A 20,536-nucleotide genomic window follows, 5' to 3' on the forward strand; every position below is an offset into this window, starting at 1 on the left:
TTTCTCCAGGAATGCTTCAGGAGCTGAAGATTGCTTCAAAGGATCCTGGAGTTGAGAAGATGTCTTCAAGCCTTTCATCTCCAAGATTAAAGAACATTGTTTTATGGAGAAAAAATGGGAGACAAAAGCCTTTGGAATTCCCAGAAACTTTTTGAATGGCTTCAAAGGATCCTGGAATCTTTAAGAATTTAAGATGTTATAATCCAATTGGCATTTCTCCAGGATTGCTTCAGGAGCTGAAGACTGCTTCAAAGGATCTTAGAGTTGTGGATATCAAGGTCATCTCACCTTTCAGAGACCCTTGCACAGACTGTGAATCTCCATCAGCTCAACTTCCAGCCTAAATTGTGAATTGGGCTCTAAAGAATAAAAAATTTACATACAAACCCACTAATTACATACTAACCGTTCACCTTCTTTCCCCTCCTTTGTTTTGTGTCAGACCTTACCTTACAACAGAATGACTCGGTATGTTACTACCAACCAAAGTTGTTCTTATCTCTTTTACTAAGTCACCTTTTAAGATTTCACAACAGGCATGTCTGAGGGCATTGCAACAGCAATTTGGGCTCTATGTGATTAATCAGTTAGCATGAAAATTCAATTTATCGAGTAACTTGACTTCCTATAATCATACAAGTAATGGTCAAATAATCATACAGATCACTACTTCAGTGTACATTACCAGAGAATATTTCCCTTATACAAAGTAAAGTACATGTATAAAATGGAATTTTAATACATGTCTACCCATGTGCAGTGTTTATAACGTCATCAATTACTGGTTGCATTTAAGTCTTCAATTTATTATATTTCATGCCTTTTAATTCTCATATGTGAATAAATCCCCTCAACATCACTGCCTTTACATTACTCCCATTAACTTACTACTCTGTTCATAATGGCTTTCTTCATACAGTGTAGATTAAACTTTGTAACAACTTCAACACTGTTTAGTGCATTTTAATATTCCTATATACAATGTGGATCACATGTCGTACCTAATTTAGCTATCCAAGCTGTTTGCAGATCTCTCAGGGCTTCCAAATAATCAGCATGAGTCTTTGTCTCTTTCTTTTCTTCTGTTCCGGTGCCACTGCTGGTTGTACTGCGTTTCTTACATGGTAGTTCTGTCACCACCACTCGTAATGGGTACTGATCCTTCAACAAGAAAGAAACAGAGGTCAATAATTACAGAGTTAAATGTAACTTACCAGTCTCTTAACTTTAAAAAATACTGCAATAACTTTTATTTTCATTAAATCACTAAAATGTTGCCATAAATGACATTCCTAATGTGTAAATCTGATGTTTAGACGATTCTTTTATGAAAGGAAACTGTCTATTATACTATTACTGTAAACTGACAGAATGATACAGTTACTGTATCAACCTGAATACTGTACCTGAAAAATAAACTAAATTAAGATCCAAATAAAAATCTGCCTTTCTTCTGTGGTAACACAATTTTCCCATGTTTATGCAGATATGTACAAATAAAACTAAACCCTTCAAGTTATAGATCTTCATGCAGCAAACAAAAGAGGACACACAACCTCAAGACAAAGATCAAGATTAAAAAATCTTAAAAATTTGTATTTCCTACTTCCTATTTACTTTTTATCTTCCCTACTTTGAATAATATTATTTATAAATGATTGGGGAAGGGTGTCACTGTGAAAGTACTCCCCCTGTTACCTTGTCCAGAGCAGAGGCACAGCTAAATTCCTACTGCTTTTCTTTTAGGGGCCTTAACTAGCTAACCTTTAAATCAAAACAAGAGTTAAGGAAAATATGCAACTTTACCCCTGAGGAATCAACAGAACTCATTTGAGAAATAAGAAAATTACGAAATCAAGGAAAACCTAACAGGGAAATACCTTGACGCAAAAGGGAAAAACAGAAAAAAGCAATCCAGAGATTAATAATCTCAACATAGGGTGATTTTTATGATAAAAAATATTTTTCTGGTATTTACCCTCTATTATTTGCTTTATCTGTGTCTACTTAATGTGGGTTCGTCAAGTGTTAGAATTTTAAAAAATCATTGACGAGCTCTCTTGTTAGTTATCCCTACTCTTTGGAGGGTGGAGGTACGGCAGCGATTATTTTGGTTGCCATTCTTTTCTCAATCTCTTAAGAGGGGAAGGGGGAGGCATCTCAATGATAGAGGGTAAGTTCCTAAAAAGTTTATTTTATCATAAAAATAACTTTTTTTGAGGTGAAATTTACTCTATCATTTGCAGACCCCAATTCTGTGTGCTGGAGGAGGGTAAGAGATCTCCCTGAAACCAATTTATCAGATATCATTTGAAATATCTTTATTATTGCTCACCTGATGAATATGATCCCACAGCAAGTACTTGTCAGATGAGGATCTTCATCAGGTGAGGTCCACTACTGTAGGAGGTGGAACATTGGCTGACAACTGTGCAATGCAAAATGGCAAGTTAGGCCTCTGTGCCTCAGGCTTATATAGCTGATAGGAGCTACAACCACAACTCAACCATAATCCTTAAAGAGTTACCACCTACCTAACTGAGTTGTTGTGGCACCTCACACCCAAAACAACAAGACCATTATGTAAAAAAACAAAGCAGTACTTAATCAGCTCATGGTAGCTTTCTCCAATGAGGAGCAATGGCTCTACAACATAAGACAAACATTACTTACTCTAATAACTTTGCTAAGCAAAATAATTAAACACAAAAGTATAGAAAGATATTACCCTGTATAAACTCAAATGCATGTGGTTCCCCATTTACCGAAAGTAGTGGTCAATAGTGAGAACCTTTACATGTTCATAACACATAAGGGAAAGACTAGGAGATGACTTTCCCTGCCAAAACTGTAGGTGCTAGCCTATGTCAGCCTTCATACTGGATCTCAATCTCCCTCAAGTATTAGAAGCAAAGCTTCCAACTACTTGAGAGCTACATCTGCACTGCGCTGCCAAAACTAGATGGTCTGGAGAGCGGCACTGGTGAAAAAGTTACCTTAGTTTAACCAGACCACTGAGCTGATTAACAGCTCTCCTAAGGTTGGCCCGAAGGATTAGATTTATTTTATGTGGCTAAGAACCAACTGGTTACCTAGCATTGGGACCTACAGCTTATTGTGGAATCCAAACCACATTATAACAAGAAATGAATTTCTATCACCATAAATAAATTCCTCTAATTCTTCATTGGCCGGTTGGAGAATCGAACATGGGGCCAGCAGAGCGCTAGCTGAGAACGGTAATCACCTATCCAATGAGGAACTGGCACTGGTGAAAAATAACAGACGTAGCCAATGCTTAGACATCATGTGACTTCATCTTCAGTAAGGGGACAATCTGCTGAGACACGGCATGGTGTGCTTCTAGGATATAGGATTTAGTATAGAAAGCCATGGCATTCTCAGACATAGGAACCACAGGATTCCTGATAGTGCAAAATAGGTTCCTACACTGCTTCCTGAATGGTTTACGATGGGACATATAAATCCTGAGAGCCCTAACAGGGGATCAAAGTAGTTCTCCTTCCTCAAGCATACAAGTTTCTAGAGAGGGGATAGAAAAAAATCTTTACACCATTCTTAGCAAAAAAAGGATGCCAAAAAAGATAGTTCTGCCCCAGTAAGTGAAAACTTTACTAATGATATCACTTGTAATTCACTTACTCTTTTGGCTGAAGCCAAGGCCACCAGAAAGAGAGTTTTCAAAGAAAGAGCCTTGAGAGAAGCCTCTCTCTTAAGACAATGTCCATACTTCATAAAAGCGCCTTTGCAAAACCTTCACCATTTCCAGCTGAAATGAATGAATAGCTCTGCTTATTGACAGTTTCCGTGCAGTTAGCACAAAGCTTCCCTGTCCCTGCCTGTCAAAGACATGATTAATAACAGATTGTTTACATGAACTTGTACTGGAAATTCTTGAAAAGAACAGTATCGATCACCATGTCCAGGTAGGTCACTCTGTGTCAGTTCCAGAGATGACTTTGTGGCATTTATTAGTATGCCTAGGGTTTTCACCAAGCCCAGTACTTGCCCTCAGGCAATCCTACCTGGACAGATTGCAATGATAATCCAGTCATCCAAGTACAGAAGCATCTTCTTTATTCCTAGTGAGTGAAACCATTCTGCAAAGCACCTTGGTGAAAACTTAGGGTGCAGAACTCGGACCGAAACAAAGTGCTTGAAATTAATACATCTTTCCCCTGAAGACAAAGCATGGGAACTTTCTTGAATGTTGGTGAATGGGGACATGCTTGTGACATGAGACAGTTTATCTATCACATCAAGAAAAGCCTTGTCCACAGAAGCAATACACCTTATGGCCTTATCAAAAGGATCACAGGCCAAAGGAGGAAGTAGTTCACCAAACTCCTTCAAACACTGTCCAACAGTGTTCAACAAGATTTCACTAAAAGACAGCTTTGATGGTGTTATCCTATCTCTTATACTTATTCTTGGCCTCTTGAATCCTGAAGCAATAGCACCTCTCTTGGCCAGAAAATCATGGACAAAAAGGCACCATCCACAGCCTGATCATGAGACAGGAGAAAGTCCCCTGCCTGATACAGGTATCCCCCAGTCATCGGCAGCATCGGTTATCAGCATTTCGGTTTTAAGGTGCTTGGCTAACAATGTTGTTAACCTGATTTTCGGTGATGGTAAGCTATTTTCGGCATCCGTAAGCAGTTTATCGGAGTCGGCAAGCAGTTTATCAGTGCTAATAAGCAGTTAACTGTGCCAATAAGCGGTTTATTGGCACTTATGACATCGTAAACGCCATTTATTACCAAAATTATTGGCAATTTTTGGTTATTCGGCGATTTTCGGATACTGGTGCTCGCCCAGGAATGGAACACCCACTGTTAACCGCGGCTGCCTGTACCTATTAGTTTTCCTATCAGGCAGGAAGGAAGACAAGAGAGAGGATCCTTTAGAGGAGATTTTCTTAGGCAAAACCTTTGCGATCGAGTCAAATCTCCCAAGTACAGACTCTGACAGCTTAAAAGGGAGAGGAGAAGAGTTAACCCCAACCTGGAGGCTCTTAGAGAGCGGGGCGCATTAGAAGATGCAACCAAACAGAACTGCCGATATCTGTCCAAGCACAATTGAATCAGTTCCTTAAAAACTAAGTGGACAGATTCTAAGTGCTCCTCTTTCTTATCTAAATTCCATACAGGCAGCAAGGGAGAATTCTGACAGGAAGAGCTGGACCTATGAGAGTCTTCCTCAACACAGACAAAAAGTAGTAGCCCAAGAACCAGATGATCTTGCAAAGCCAGGAGCTTAAGTTCTCCTAATCCACTCTGGCAGAAACTTGAAAGTCATACACTCTCTCTCAATACCAGATGGAGTCAATTCAGCAAACACATGGGAGAGAGAACCCTTCTTCTTAGGTGACTTACCCTCCAAAACTGGATAAGCCTGATGCTCCCCACTGAGGCCACTATGAATCCATTCATGCACACTTAATGCCTCCTGCAGCCTACGTACAGACAGAGGACGTGACGCCTCTCGTGTCCTCAATGAATTTCTACACCTTGCTGCCTCATGTGGACTCGCTGATACTGCGCGCAGACTCAAGCCTCCTGAGGCCTCAATCGCCTAGCAGAACTCAATGAACTCATGGATGAATGAGAATATCTGGCCTGCTTAGCCTTTGCTTTGGAAAGGCAGTCCATAAAAGCCTCTTGACACAAAAGCCTTAGATGCGGACATACGGGCAGCCTTGTCAAAACCAAAACTTGGACCAGCAGCAACAGAAGGGGCAACTTAGTGCGATTGCTTACTACCTGACTACCTATCTACAGACCCAGGGCTTCTAGAGATGGCCGCAGGCACATTGTCAGCACTTGTTACAGATTGCGATTGGTAACCTGGCTCAGATGAAACACTAGACTAACCATGGGAAAACAGGGTCAAACACAAAGGTCTAGACCTTTTCACCCTATCATACCTGTCCTTAGGCGAGTGCATCCTAAGTTTTTCCCCTGAAGACTGAGAAGCAAAGGCAGGAAATCGAGGGCAGAGTCCTTGAACATCCTGGGATGTTAGTCCTTGTCTGGAAAACCTGGGACTACCAGGCCTTTTGGCAAGGGGCACCAAGGAACGTGGGGAAACTGCCCTTGCAACCAAACTAAAACATTCAATGCAAGACTCAAATTTGTTACACAAATTCAATTTCTAGATTTAACTGAAACAATATCCGACTGCATTAAATCTAATCTACTACCATGAGCTGACTTAGCGGTTGTAAAAGGATCTACAGTATATTCACTACAGAAGATTCTATAGACCTATCTCTATCTTCTTGACTAGGTGTTAATTCTAAGGAAGACCTAAATATAAGACTAGCTGTTCTCTTTACTCTTTTCCTAATTCTTTCCTTCTCTCTTCTAATTCCGCAGTTTACTATCTTCTTAATCTCTTCCAAAGACCAATCCTTGTAATGATCACAACAGTTCTCTGAATCACAATTTACGCCTTGATAATCAATGCATATTTCGTGAGTATTGTACTTCAGTTAACATAACCTAGTCTTACAACCACTTACCTTAAAAAATCTAACAGATTTAGATAGGGAAGATTGAGAAGAATCCATACTGCCAATAGCAAACCAAAACCTAGACAAGGAAAAACAATCCAAAATTCACAGCATTTGACTACACAAGAGAAGAATGACACCCAAAACAATCACTGTCTTATCACCCCTGCCCCTCATAAGGGTGGGGGTAACTAAAGGGAGTGATCATAGCAACTGTTTCAATTTTAACACTGTCAAATGCGCATTAAGTAGCTGCAGATAAAGCAAATGACAAAGGGTAAGTTTCACCTCAAAAACAGTAAATATTGCATGTGATAGACTGAAAGGTGTTACAAAGTTACTTAGGATGATGGAGGATTCTCCCCAGCTCAACTTCTTGCCTCACTGATCTGATTCATTTTTATAACTATCAACGACCAGATAAACTAGCAATGACAAATTCTGCGAAGCAAGGATACAGAAGCAGAAGCACTCCAAATATAAGAAAATATTCCAAATAGGGACCAACGAGGACAATATACTTTGTGTGATTGGTATAAAGAATTTACTGCTAAAAACAATTTTTTACAAGTTACATTTGATCCAGGTCATCTCTAAAAAACCAATTTGAAGTTCAGCAATGTGAAAATCCCAAAAGAGAAGAAATAAAAGAAAAATAAGAAATAAGCCCTAAAAGTATTAGATGTGAAGAAAGAGCTAAGAAAATTAATTCACAGAACAACATACATGAAACTCCACTTACAAACCAGCCAGATTGAAACAGTCAGTGAAATCATAAATGTATGCTGACTTGCACTTAAGATCAGGTAGTAGTTTAGGCTTTAACTGAGCCCTAAGCCTTGCCTGCCTCATGCACTGACTGCCCTTATCTGCTTTGTACTTTCAAAAGTAAATGAGGAGTAGTAGTAGTAGTAGTACAGTACAAGCAAGGGCAATGATAAACTACAATTTATTTATAAATAATAAAATATATTATTTGGAGTCTTTCCTACTGTTAAAGATAGCTATATGTTGCCACTGAAAGGTGGTTTGGCATTCAAAATGAAAAAGATCACTTGGCTGACCCACAAGACTGTCTAGTTCACCTCGTGTCAAAATTCTCCTTGCCAGTCCACAAAGTTTTGGGGAAGTTGGGCAGGGTCTACTTTAACAATAGTTAAGCATCCAAATAATAGATTTTATCATGAAAATCTATATTATTTGAGAATGAATGAATGAATGACTTTTAGTTATCAGGTGTCGTGACTTCTATGGTCATTGACGCTGATGTTAATTAAAGGACTACACAGTGTAGCATACATTTATAATATAATTAAAATTTATAGGAAATAAAATTATATCTTATGTAAAACTCCAGCTTCTATGAATATTACCTACTAATAAAGATGGCTGATTCCCACACTGTGAAGAGGATGATGGGTAGTGCAGCTAGACAAAATCTGCTCCAGCCAGTCGAGCTAAAGGTTTCCAGCATGAAACCAAAAACATTCTTACTTGATCTGGAATCCTTCCTGGATATTACAGTAATCCCTTGATTATCCCAATCTTCATTATTTGACACTCAACATTGTCTGACAACACAGGACCAGGGACCAAAAATATATAATACTGTACAGTAAACCCCCCCGTTTTCACAGTCTCATGATACACGGATTTCTCTATGGAACACATATACACATTCGCTGAAAATTTGCCCATTCACGGTATTTTTCACTGAGAAATATTCACTAATTACTGTATTTTCATATAATTTTCATGACTAAATGCACTTTTTGTGATAAAACTATTAAAATACTCAGGCACCCAGGTAGTGCTTGAGTTATGATAATTCAATTGCGATGGGATAAGCAATTAACACCGATATGACAATATTTATAAAAAATGTTTAAATTTCATGCGGTCACAGGCAGCAGTGTACAATCAGGCAGCGAGAGAGACCAAATTACAAGAGACCAACTTCTTTTCCTCCATCTCTTTATCCCATCTTCTAGTTAAAAAAAGTAAAAGAGAATGATAAAGTACTGTTAGTAACGCTATACTCTTGCATAAATGTGTACAGCCATAAACAACCGAACGAGAAACTGTTGTTTTGCTTATAACCGAATCTGATAAAAACAGCCGTTTTGCCTGTATTTCAACCATCGTACGATAGTAAATGATTACCGTAATTATAGTACAAATGACGTTAAGTAGAATAGTACTGATATATTTTTACATTATACCCTTATTTGCTATACATAAAAGATTAACAAGGAAAAATACTGCTAAATTTAAGCTACAAGTTGTAGCTGAAGCTGAGAAAACAATGTTCAAGCTGCTAATGACTATAAATTATCGTGTGTCGGCAACATGGATGAACTTGACTGTAATTAAAACTGGAGAGAAAGTATTTTAATCAAAACTACTGGGCATGAAAGAACACATATTACTGCTATTTTTACACTGATAAAAGGTAAATATGTAAAGCTCGTATTATGATGAAATCAAGTGAAAATAGCGAACAGAATCTTGATTTTTTTTACACAGAACAAACATGCCCCCCAAATGGCCAACGTCATCTATTAACGAAAAAAATAGCCAAATTAATTTCACAACAAGACGTATTCAAGTTATATTTCGACTTAAAAACACTCCATATAACGAAAAATAACCTTGCCCCATATAAATAAAGTATCTAGAGATTCATTTACGCTAACTAGAAGCAAGAAAAGCGCTCTGAATTGAGTTAAAAATGATGAAATAAACTTACTGCTTAATCGATTTCCAAACCAAAACATTGATTGCTATGGTCGCAATTTATAATACAAAAGCAATATACGAATATATACAATATTATTGGATGCAGTGAATTAAAGCATAACATTTTAAAAGATCCAAGGAAAAGATGCATATTCATTATGTTGACGTTTGTATAATACGATATTATGTGAATATAGAGTACAGTATAATGTAGGCTAGGCTACTGTATATGTACTGTACTGTATACAATATACCGAAGAGTAGGCTAAGTTAATTCTTGTTTGTTATTCAGTTTCTCTTTGCATTGAATTATCATAAGTCACTCTGCATGAACCTCCAGAATTAGCTGATATTAATAATTACTATACAGTGTATGTATAGAGTGTACTTCATAGTGTTGGCTAGGCTACCATATATGTATAGATGGTGGTACTGAATACCCTAGTGTAGGCTAGGCTATATTCGAGATACTTTTTTCCCAACAAACGATGTGGTTTTTGGAGCCTAACCCCAACGTAAGTAGGTTAATACCTGTATAAGCATTTTCAGTTTTTTTTGTGTGTTTGAACTATCAAAATAGGCAGTTCCAAGTGTTTTTAGAAGGGTTCTAAGTATTTGCAGATTTTAGCTATTCACAGGGGGTTGTGGTACACATCCCCTGCGAATACAGGGGGTTTACTGTATACTGTATATATTTTTTTTAAATCTGAAAACATTCCCTCTCCAATGGTTGGCAATGCTATGCAGCTAAGGAAATGTTGGTAACACTGCTTACACTCATAAAGAGACTAAGAAAGGATTTGGGAAGTGTCGGGGTTGTGGAGAAGTTTCCAAGGTGGGAGGGTTGTCAGATGGCTGGACACCATGGGAGAGAAGTAGTAAGGCTGTGTAGAGGAACGCACTCAGAGAAAGGGTTGTTTTGGAAGGTAGGTGGAGCAGGGAAGTGGTTTCTCAGGCTAGGAGGGGGTTGGCAATGCAATATTGGATGGGTGGAGAGGGGTAATCTGGCATCTGACTTTGCTGGAGCTTTTTTTTGTTTCATGTTTTTTAATACAGGATTTGTACAGTATTGTACTGTAACTTGTAATGACAAATATATCAAGCGCAAAACAAAAAAAAAGATGAAGATATACATACATACATATATATATACTGTATATACAGTATATATGTATGTATAGAGAGAGAGAGAGAGAGAGAGAGAGAGAGAGAGAGAGAGAGAGAGAGAGAGAGAGAGAGATACAACTGAGGTATCACTTACATTGAAGCCTATCACACCAACACTTCTTCCATTTTTATTATTTTCCACTATTCTCATCTTTATCTTTAATGCACTTTCTAATTTTTTATTTTTACAAATCAAAAGATAAATGCATTCAATATCCCCTAGCGCGTACGTAAGGTATGTACGTATGCATACACTCCTTCACTTTGGGTGATTGCATCGAGATAAGTTATAAATAGCACAACATATTGCCATCATCTACAAATTTGCATTTTAAATATTTTTACATAATTAGAGATGGAATATCAAGTGATAAAATATTCTCTTGTGTACTATTATATTATGTAATGATCATACATAGAATCAACTAAACTTGTAATAAAAAGGACTGTACTGTAAATCATGCAAAGCAAAAAAAAAAAAAAAAAAAGGGCAACACATGATACTTCACTAAGAAACACACACAAAGCAAAAGAGGCAGAGAGAAAGAGTGACCTTTCATGACTGCTATTGACTTAAATGCATGATGTAACATTACGTCATGAAACATCACTTTATCACTTTTTACTGGTTGATATTGATACTTCATCAGTTTACTAGCGTATGGTAGACGGTGCAAGGGTGGTCAAGCATTCATGATTTTTGTAAGCTTTCTCGCTACTGATGGAAATGGATACGTCATTGTAATTTTTTATTTTTAATGGCTGATAGACTTGCATCATAAACATATCCTACACTAATTGGCTACATCCGGAGAGTAACATTGCACTCAGTAACAAGAGCGTTTCTCTTCTTTGTACAGTTGTACATGATCAGTCACTTGTTTGGTCTGTTCATGAGTGCTGAGCTAACACGATGCAACTTCTGAGCACAAGGCTTTCACTGCAGTGCCTGCAGCACTGCAGGCCCTGCTTGTGTTGTGTGTGATGCTGTGATTTTGTGTATGGCCCTACCTCGTCCTAAGAGGGCGAGAAAGGTGTTAACCCTTCAACAGAAACTTGAAATTGTTGGGAGAAAGGAGCAAGGTTGGTCTAGGTCACATATCATGGAGCAGTATGACACTGCCTGGTCAACCTGGCATCATATCAAGGCATCCCAGGACAAGCTGAAGAAGTATGCAATGGACTTTGGTAAGAGACGGACAGGAGTCAGACCCAAAAAGTCATGGCAAAAGGCCATTATGAGGACATTGAACAGTCTACCTTGCATGCAAGAGAAAAAAGGGGTTTGCTTTTTTTGCGTACTTTGTATTTTAAAGTGCTTGGGGAAAATGATAAATACTGACTGTATAACCTATTGCACTGTGTGCGTGCGAGAGAAAAAGAAGAGGGTTCGCTTTTTTATGTGTGTAGAGTGTATTTTGTTACAAATATGGGAAAATAAGGTAGATAACTGCTTTTGCATCAAGTTTTCAGTTTAAAGTGTGATGGTTGTTGTTCATAGGCATATTTAATGTTTATGGTTATGTGGTATTGACAAGGTAGGGTGAGGAAGGGTATGGAGTTACCCTTGAACATTTGTAGCCATTTTTATTTCCCCTTATCTGGATTTTGCCATTATCCAATAGGACCTTGGCTCTGTTAATCCACTTAATCAATGGATTACTTGTGCTACTGCCAGAGACTGGATTCCATTCAGGGAGCAAGGCTAGGAACAGCGTTGCAAGGAAAACCACTTCAGTTCAGCAAAAAATAGAAGCAGCATGAAGGGACCCCTGTGCTTGGGTCCGGAAGCACCAAAGATGGCGGTCAACTAAAAATACCTAAATGATAGGAAGGTATGCTCCTATACACTTTACATATGTACCTTCATGCTCCCGTAAAAAACTGGTATTTAAAACAAAGAACCTTACAGATTGCTCTTTCTTAGGTTCAGGAAAAGACTTTACCCACTACTAGTAGCAGACTAAGGACTAAGGGCTTTAATGTTTCTGGAAGTGATTTTGCACTCTTAAGGTAGTGAGTGGCAAAACCTAACTGCACTTCTACTGCACTACATTAATCACTTCTTTAGGCGACAAATTTGTCATAAAAGCATTTGGGGGGCTGAATGAAGTAGCACCTGCTCTTACATCATGAATGTTTACCTTCCACACAGATAAAATTTATGGAACTAGTTTCTTAAGCGCCAGCCTGATCAAATGTGTCACAGAGGAGAACATGTTCTTTGACAAAGGTATTCTAAGTTTTCTAATACCACAAAACAAAAAGTTAACTTGGCCCCTTCCAGGCTTTAACTTATGTAAATAAATCTTAATTGCCATAACAGGACAGAAAAGTATTTCCTTCCTTCACAACCAAAGAGGTTGAATTTGAAATTCTCACAGTTCTCAGTAAAAACTTAGCCTTAATACCATTCTCAGCTCTGAATAAAAACAAAAATTAAAATAGGATCCTCTTTACAACAACCTTCTCTACAAGAGACTGCCTGCAATCAACTTACTCTTTTAACTTCCGATAGTGCTAACAAAAACTATGTTTCATGATAAATACTTCAATGAAGCTGATTCCATAGGCTCACTAGGATATGCAGATAAAACTTTAGGACAATCTAAATTCCTGAAAGAGATTGATACTAAGTTCTCAGGGCTTCAATCTCAACTCCTCCTTTAGGTACTGACTATTAGAAAGACCCAACTGCATGTGATGCAATACAGAGGAAAGCTCAGATCTACAAACTCCAAGAGCAGACAATGAAGGACTCTTATGATGTCTAAGAAAGCAAAAAATTTTAAGGTCAATAAAGGTACGGGTGATGAAAATTCCTTTAGAGTGGCATCCCGAGCAAAACACAAACCCTGCTTTTAATACAAGGCTGAGTGTGGGATGCTGAGGTTTGAAGTGTGTGGAATTAGGTGGTTTGAGAGACTTATCAAAAGAGCTAGAAAAACAAAAAATCATCCCCTCTGAAGCCAGTAAGGCACTACAAGTTTCACTGTGCAATTCTCTATAATACTATTAATTAGTTCAATACTTTCCTTATAACTGACCAAGGAGGAAAGGCATATGCATCTGAACTGGATCAAACTTGAAAAAACACATCTACTGCTTAAGCCTAAGAGCCTTGTATGGAGAAGTAGTAGACTGGTTGTTCCTGTTCATCCATGTTCTAGTAAGTCCACATTCTGAGTGTCCCACAATTCCACAGCACCTGGCAGACTTGCAGATGTAAAGACCTTTCTGTGGGCAGAGATTTGTCCTTCCAGAACAATCAACCCGCCAAAACAGTGTCCCTCCCCAGAATAAACCAAGGAACCATACAGTGCTCCCCCACTTTCATGTGGGGATGGGTTCCAGAACCCACCATGGAAATGAAAAAATGCAAAAATGTAAAATCCCCTCTAAAAATGTGTATAACTGGCTTACAACTGCCAAATATCCTGTACCCCTTAAACTAAAATGCTTATAACTGCCTATTTTCACAGATCACTACCTAATTTAATTGTTCAAACAAAAATATACTTTAAATTATCATACTAAAACAATTTAATATCAGTTCAAACAAAAATACACCCAAACCAACATCCCAGAACACCCAAAGTCAGCTTACATTACCCTCCTACAACTGTTACTCTACTTATACAGCCCTAAAACACTTAACTGCCTATTCTAACAGTTCATTGGCCAACTTAACAGTTCAAATAAAAATATACCTCAAACTATCATCCCAGAACACCCCAATATCATTTCAGCCACCTTATAATACAACATTACGTACCTGCCTACAATGGTTACTCTTAAGTATCCTCTATAATTCAGACACAAACGTTTTCTTTTGCTTAAGTAACTCTGTGCATTGTCTGCTGTACTGTCCATAATGTAAGTGCATTTTATCATACTTTGCTGTGTTGTAAGATGATTTTGATAAGATCTTTACTGTACAGTACACATTTTAGGATAGTACTACTGTATACATTGGACCCCCGCCTATTCCCGGTTCCGGATTTGCAGCTTCACCTATTTGCGGATTTTTCTCTGGAATGTATACTCGTATACACAATATTAGTGGAAAATTCGCCGATTCGTGGTATTTTTCATTGAGAAATATTCACTAATTACTGTATTTTCATATTTTCACGACTAAGTGCACTTTTTGTGATAAAGCTATTAATATACTCAGGTATAAGCATTTTCAGAGGGGTTTTTTGGTGTCTGAACTATCAAAATAGGAAGTAGTAAGTGTTTTTAGAGGGGTGACAAGTATTGGTGGATTTTAGCTATTCATGCGCGTGATGATAATAGATCAATATAACAATACAGGCCGTCCCCGGTTTACGACGGGGGTTCTGGTTTTACGTTGTTGTAAACCAAAAATCGTTGTAAACCAAAAAATCATCAAAAATCCTAAGAAAATCTTACTTTTAATGCTTTGGGTGTATTGAAAACGATGTAAACTGCATTTTTATTGAGTTTTTCATAAAAAAAAACTCCAAATTTTGATTATTCTGCCATTTTGGAGCCATATTTCTTCTGTCGGATCTGCGTACAACGCATCATAACCCCGGAACATGCATTGTAAACTGGGAAATAATTTCTGATGAATATATTTGAAAAGCGTCGTAACCGCGGAAAGTCGTAAGCCAGACCCCTCGTAAACCGGGGACTGCCTGTAGAGTTTGTGTATATAATATATATATATATGTGTGTGTGTGTGTGTATCTCTCTATCAACCACTCCTCTATCTACCTGTCCATCTCTCACATTCTACAAGTATCCTTTAAGAGAGAGAGAGAGAGAGAGAGAGAGAGAGAGAGAGAGAGAGAGAGAGAGAGAGAGAGAGAGAGAGAGAGACTGTGCCCAGGTGCTAACCCCCTTCATGGTCAATATGTCAAGATGATTGACTGTTAGGCCTTCATGCCTCCCCATAAGTCAGAGACAGAAAAAGATCAGGGAAACCAATTACTGAGCTAAAATCTTACTTAATTTACTATATTTCCCTTATGAATTGATATTTTGCTGTTTACATTAATATTAATATTTGAAAATTAGTAAATCATTTATTTATCATACAAAACAAATAAACATACATGTTACATATGCATAAAAATTCTCTCTCTTCCCTCAGAGAAGCATTTGTGAGTGAATCCTTTAAGACAATGTTATTGAAGTAATTATGGATTAATATTTTAATACATTACTAATATTTTATGGATATGACCCATTACCTTACATCATATTATGGAAATAATTGTAGCCATGTTGGTCTGTCTTAATTTGAAGTGTTTGCTGCCTATACAGTGATATACGTAGCTAACATTAGGTATTTTTTATGAAACAGACTAGGAAATGAGAGTTTATCTTGTTCCTTTTACCATTACTGGGCTACTATTAGGCAGGGCATGCACATTATCTCTGCTACAGCATATTGCTCAGTCTACTTTTTGTCTGTGGAAATTGCTCATAACTACTTGCCATGAGTAAGCCCCTGAAAGAATAAAGGAGAGTTTAGTTGGTTGCTGGGCATGTGTGAAATATACAACATGCTCCTGGCAGCAAGTTTAAATTATGAAAGAGCTAATTTTTTAGCTGTCTCTATGAGTCAAAGGTTTCAATAGGAGTACAGAAGAAGGAGACATCATCATTCCAGCAGAATTATGGCTGAGTGTTTCCACACCTCTCAATCGAATCCACATTTGGGTCAGTACTCCAAACGCAGCAGATTCTACATACCTCTTTCAAAGGATATCATTAATATCTCTGAAAGATGATATAAAGAAGCTGTCACTGTTGACATCAACAACTCCATTCTTGAAGATCCAGGAGATATATCCTAGTCCTGAGTCAATGTGTTGAAGAACATCAGAGCCTCTGGATCAGGGGCAACCAGAGGAAAAAAGTTAATAGTATACCTTAGTTTTACTTATTTAACGTGGCTAAGAACCAATTGGTTACTTAGCAATGGGACCTACAGTTTACTGTGGAGTCTGAACCACATTATAGCAAGAAATGAATTTCTATCACCAGAAATAAGTTCCTCTAACTCTTCATTAGCCGGCTGGGGAGTCGAACTTGGGCCTTGTGAGTGCTAGGCCACAACTCTACCGACTCGCCCAACGAAAAGCTTAGCAACCAGAGGAATCCCCTGACACAGATGGTATCTGTGTTGCCACCACTGAAGGTCCATCAGCATTTTGTCTGTTACTGGAACTAAAAATTCTTTGGGCAGTGACATTTTTTAGAAGAATTGGTTAACCAAACCAGTAAAGATCAAATCTCAAAGCTGCTGTGAGGCACCAGCTTTTTAGAAACATCACATAACTGATAAAAACTTGCCAGGACTTGGCTGGGGATGGTGACAGCTGCAAAACTGCTGAAAGGTGCCTGTAAAGTTCTGAATATTGTCTTCCAAAGGCCAAACCAATTCCTTCCCCGAGTCAATTACAATGTCTACATACATCACCTGCCGTGGATCTGGTTAAGTCTTACTCCCTCCTGCTTACCTGCAGCACTAAAGATTGAGACCAAAGATAATAGAGGGATGGCGCTATAGAGCCTGGCTCAATGATGCCAAGACCAACCAGTTGTTGAAGTAGCAGTGGTGATTGATTCCAATTTGGTGAGCCCATGCAGACAACAGGATTAAACTTATTGTAAAAACTCAAGGTGAAGGTGACTGGTCAAAGCAGTGGGTATGAAACTGCAAGATTTTTCCTTCCACAACAAATTACAGTTACTTCTGAAGGGATGACTAAATGGTAATATAAAAGTTTATCTTTCAGAACTAATGATGCTATAGTATTTTCTCTGTTCACTAACCTCCTTAGCAACTACAATACATATCTCCATCATGACAGAGGTAAGGTGAAGGAACTTGACTGAAGCCTGTAACTTTTTTCCAACTTCCTGAGGAAAACTTCCTGAAACCTTTGGGACTATTCAAAGCAACTGTTGAACCCCAAACACTCCTATCTCACTTTCCTGATTGCCTTATTTGCTATCACAGACAAGATTCCTACATCAAGAAACTGGAACTTCTCATTACTATGGGCATATCAGTCAAAACATAATGGCTGGGGCGACATAGAAGGTAGTGGGGGGGGGGGGCTCTCTCTCTCTCTCCAGGAAGGGAAGCTGATACCGATAACAGAGAGCAATGACTAACAGGAAGATCTTCATCTCTGCTATCATCCTCTACCTGGTGATTGGGCCCCTATGTTGGGACAAAACACAGACATCAAATGATCCATAAAAGATGAATCTAGAGCCCTCAGGGCCTTTAAGAAGGTACAGGGATGAAAGAGGAAGGCACTGGTACAGGCAAAATTGGAAGACAAATTGGCATCGGGAATCCAGAGACTGCAGGCAAAGCAGTCACAGATGTACGAAAATCTTTGCACTACCTACCATTAACTGTTTTGATCGAGAAGGAGGCATAACGACACAGAAGCTGCATTCAAAGAAACTCAGGTTTGGATTGCTATAAAACAACACAGCTCAACGAGGAGTCCAAGGAGGCCTCTGGAGAAGTCTTAGGAGTACAACACTCACAAGAACTCCTTTGGGTACACAACATATCCTTTGCAGAGAACAGCTGCCCTCTTACACAAAAGGCACTTTAAATGAGTCCACTAAGCAATAGTGAATCATAACCTTAAATTAGATTAGGCAATTAAATGCTAAAGAACTTGTGTAAAACACTGAGAACAGGATAGAGAGAATCAAAGGCAACAAATAAAAAAATTACTTTACTGAAAATTACTATTAAAAGAATTCCATTCTTGTGGTAAAAAAGACCATATTGCACATTTAAATATGCAATCTCCAGATATAAAAGAATGACAGAAATTACTTACAGAAGCCATGGAAAACAGTACTGTACTAAGAATAACACAGTGGCAAACCTAAAAGTACTTAAAATTATACTGAAATTATCACCCAGCACCTTAGCAAAGTTATATAATTTGAAGAGAATAAAATACAGAAATAAAGAAAAGATACAAAGTCCCAGACAGTAGATCAAATGTCTGGGAATCTGGATGACCAGTCAGCAGACACAGTGTGATTTAGTTAACCAACGAGGACCTGCTCATACACCAGCCTACCTGAGCCACATGATTATCATCATACTTCTACAGTCAACCTGTCCAGCATTTTGGGTCAAACACAAAACAGGCTATGATTAAGCAAGGAGTTTGTGATGAGAAAAATTTTTATGTAAAAACAAGACTTGTACTTCTATGGCAGAATTTTAAGAAAAACTCACCAAGCACAATGAAACTTTACTGTGAAATATTCTAAGGTAATTTCCTCCTACTGTATTTTACAATACCTAGCCCCATAACTCTTCACTGTAATTCTTACAGTTTGTGCTATTTAACCATACTATTCATGGCTAATTAGTAGTTGACTTTCTTCAATCAGCCAATTTATTATTTTTCTGTTTTCTGATACAACTGACAATTCAAATCAATCGATATCCAAAGAATTCTTAATACATTAATACCCACACAAAATAACTTCAACACCACCAATAAGGGTAAAACTACTGAATGCAAGAAATCATATAAACATTGCCCATTAGCTGCCACTCAACCCTGCAAAACATTGTAATACAAAAATACAGAAAATATGGGTGAAGTCTGATGGGTTTTTGATCATACATGAGTATCCTCATCTTGCTAAACCATGTGTGAAGTTGTAAATGAACTTATTTTCCACAGAGCCAAGGTTAGCAACAAACCAAATCAATGATGCAGGACTTCTAGTGACAATCTAGTTTACAAAGATTAAACATAACTCCAATTTAATATGGTTCATGGGACTGATGTGTTACTTGTAGACCACAAAGAAATCTTTACACCTAATTACACAGGAAGTGAATTGAAATATCTTGTGTGGACTTTTTTTTTTCATCACTCTGAAGTTAAATTCCTCTTAAAAAGATTGGTACAAAAAGGGCTTAACTAAGGGATGTACCTACCTCATGTACACAAGGCTGCTAAGACTGACAACTGATTAAACTTATCATTAATAAAAAAAAAATTGTAGTTTAATGAGACTCTCCAAAAGGGGCTTACATGAAAGATCTGTTCTCAAACCAAATGTGAAAATTAGAGCAAGGTAAAGTTAAAAGCAGTTTCATAACTAGGATGAAAAGTAACAAACATAAAACAACATGCCTGGGCCAATGGGATGGTCACATATGGCACACCATAAGTGATTCCCCGACAGGCATTTAAATTTTAATGATACAATCAGAATATGGAACACTTTCATTAATAAACTTTATTCTCCTCTTATGCACTCTCAAATATAAATGCAGGAAGAATTTAACGTAGAATTCAGTGGAAAATTTGTTGTCTTTAAAAGAGTGAAAGTCATGAATCATGAACAACAACCAAATGAACAATTTTGTTATCCACTTTGCTACTGTAGGTCAAAGTGACCAATTTTCAATTCTACAAAGATACAGTGTATGTGCAACCTCCTAATTTTCTGTTTAAAATTCATTGTTTCTGTCAACAAGAAAAAATAATAAAGGTCTAAAGTACAAAAGGTAAAGAACGTTCATTTAAAAACAATAAGTGACATGGTGCATTAGTGACAAGAGGAAAATAGTTTACAGATAGAGCAGATTTGTGCTCTTACCGGCATAGTACGTATGCGGCCAAACTTGTGGCTACTTACAGCTTTACGAACTAGTTCATCCTTGGCAAACGACAGTGTACCTAATAACGCTTGGCCAGGGGTCAACCCTAAACCCTTTAGTGTCCTGGAAAGAAAATAATATCATTAACTATTCATAAAAATGACTTTCAACTTATGGCATTTTCTAATCAAGTATGCAGTATACTAAGCCACCATCAATAAAACATTTAAATGTGAAAACATAAAAAAACTACATTAACAGGCAGCTCGGCAGCCAAAGGATGATATTTGAATATTCTATAAGTGAGATAGTTTCTCACTAACACCAATGGCAACTCCAAAATTACCCCTGGTTCCCAGCATTCTCTATGTTAGTAGGGAGTACTAAGATCCTTGGAGAATTTAAAAAATCAAACAACCTCAATGAAAATGAGCATGATTAATGCT

General features: G+C 37.8%; 1 protein-coding gene across 5 annotated transcripts in view; it reads right to left on the reverse strand.

Annotated features, from left to right (window-relative positions):
- The window catches only part of TppII (Tripeptidyl-peptidase II), a 362,245-nt gene that overhangs the window by 84,656 nt on the left and 257,053 nt on the right, over positions 1–20,536 (reverse strand). For 3 of the 5 annotated variants that reach the window (XM_067100130.1, XM_067100131.1, XM_067100132.1), the window contains exons 21-22: positions 20,129–20,213; positions 1,002–1,161 (exon numbers count right to left, since the gene is read on the reverse strand). In XM_067100130.1, the coding sequence (XP_066956231.1) occupies positions 1,002–1,161; positions 20,129–20,213 (245 nt within the window). Of the gene's footprint in view, positions 1–1,001; positions 1,162–20,089; positions 20,214–20,536 lie in introns of all 5 variants that reach the window. The other 2 variants (XM_067100128.1, XM_067100129.1) reach the window with 1 other exon arrangement.

Source organism: Macrobrachium rosenbergii, chromosome 56 (assembly GCF_040412425.1).
Source record: "Macrobrachium rosenbergii isolate ZJJX-2024 chromosome 56, ASM4041242v1, whole genome shotgun sequence".
Classification (NCBI taxonomy): domain Eukaryota; kingdom Metazoa; phylum Arthropoda; class Malacostraca; order Decapoda; family Palaemonidae; genus Macrobrachium; species Macrobrachium rosenbergii.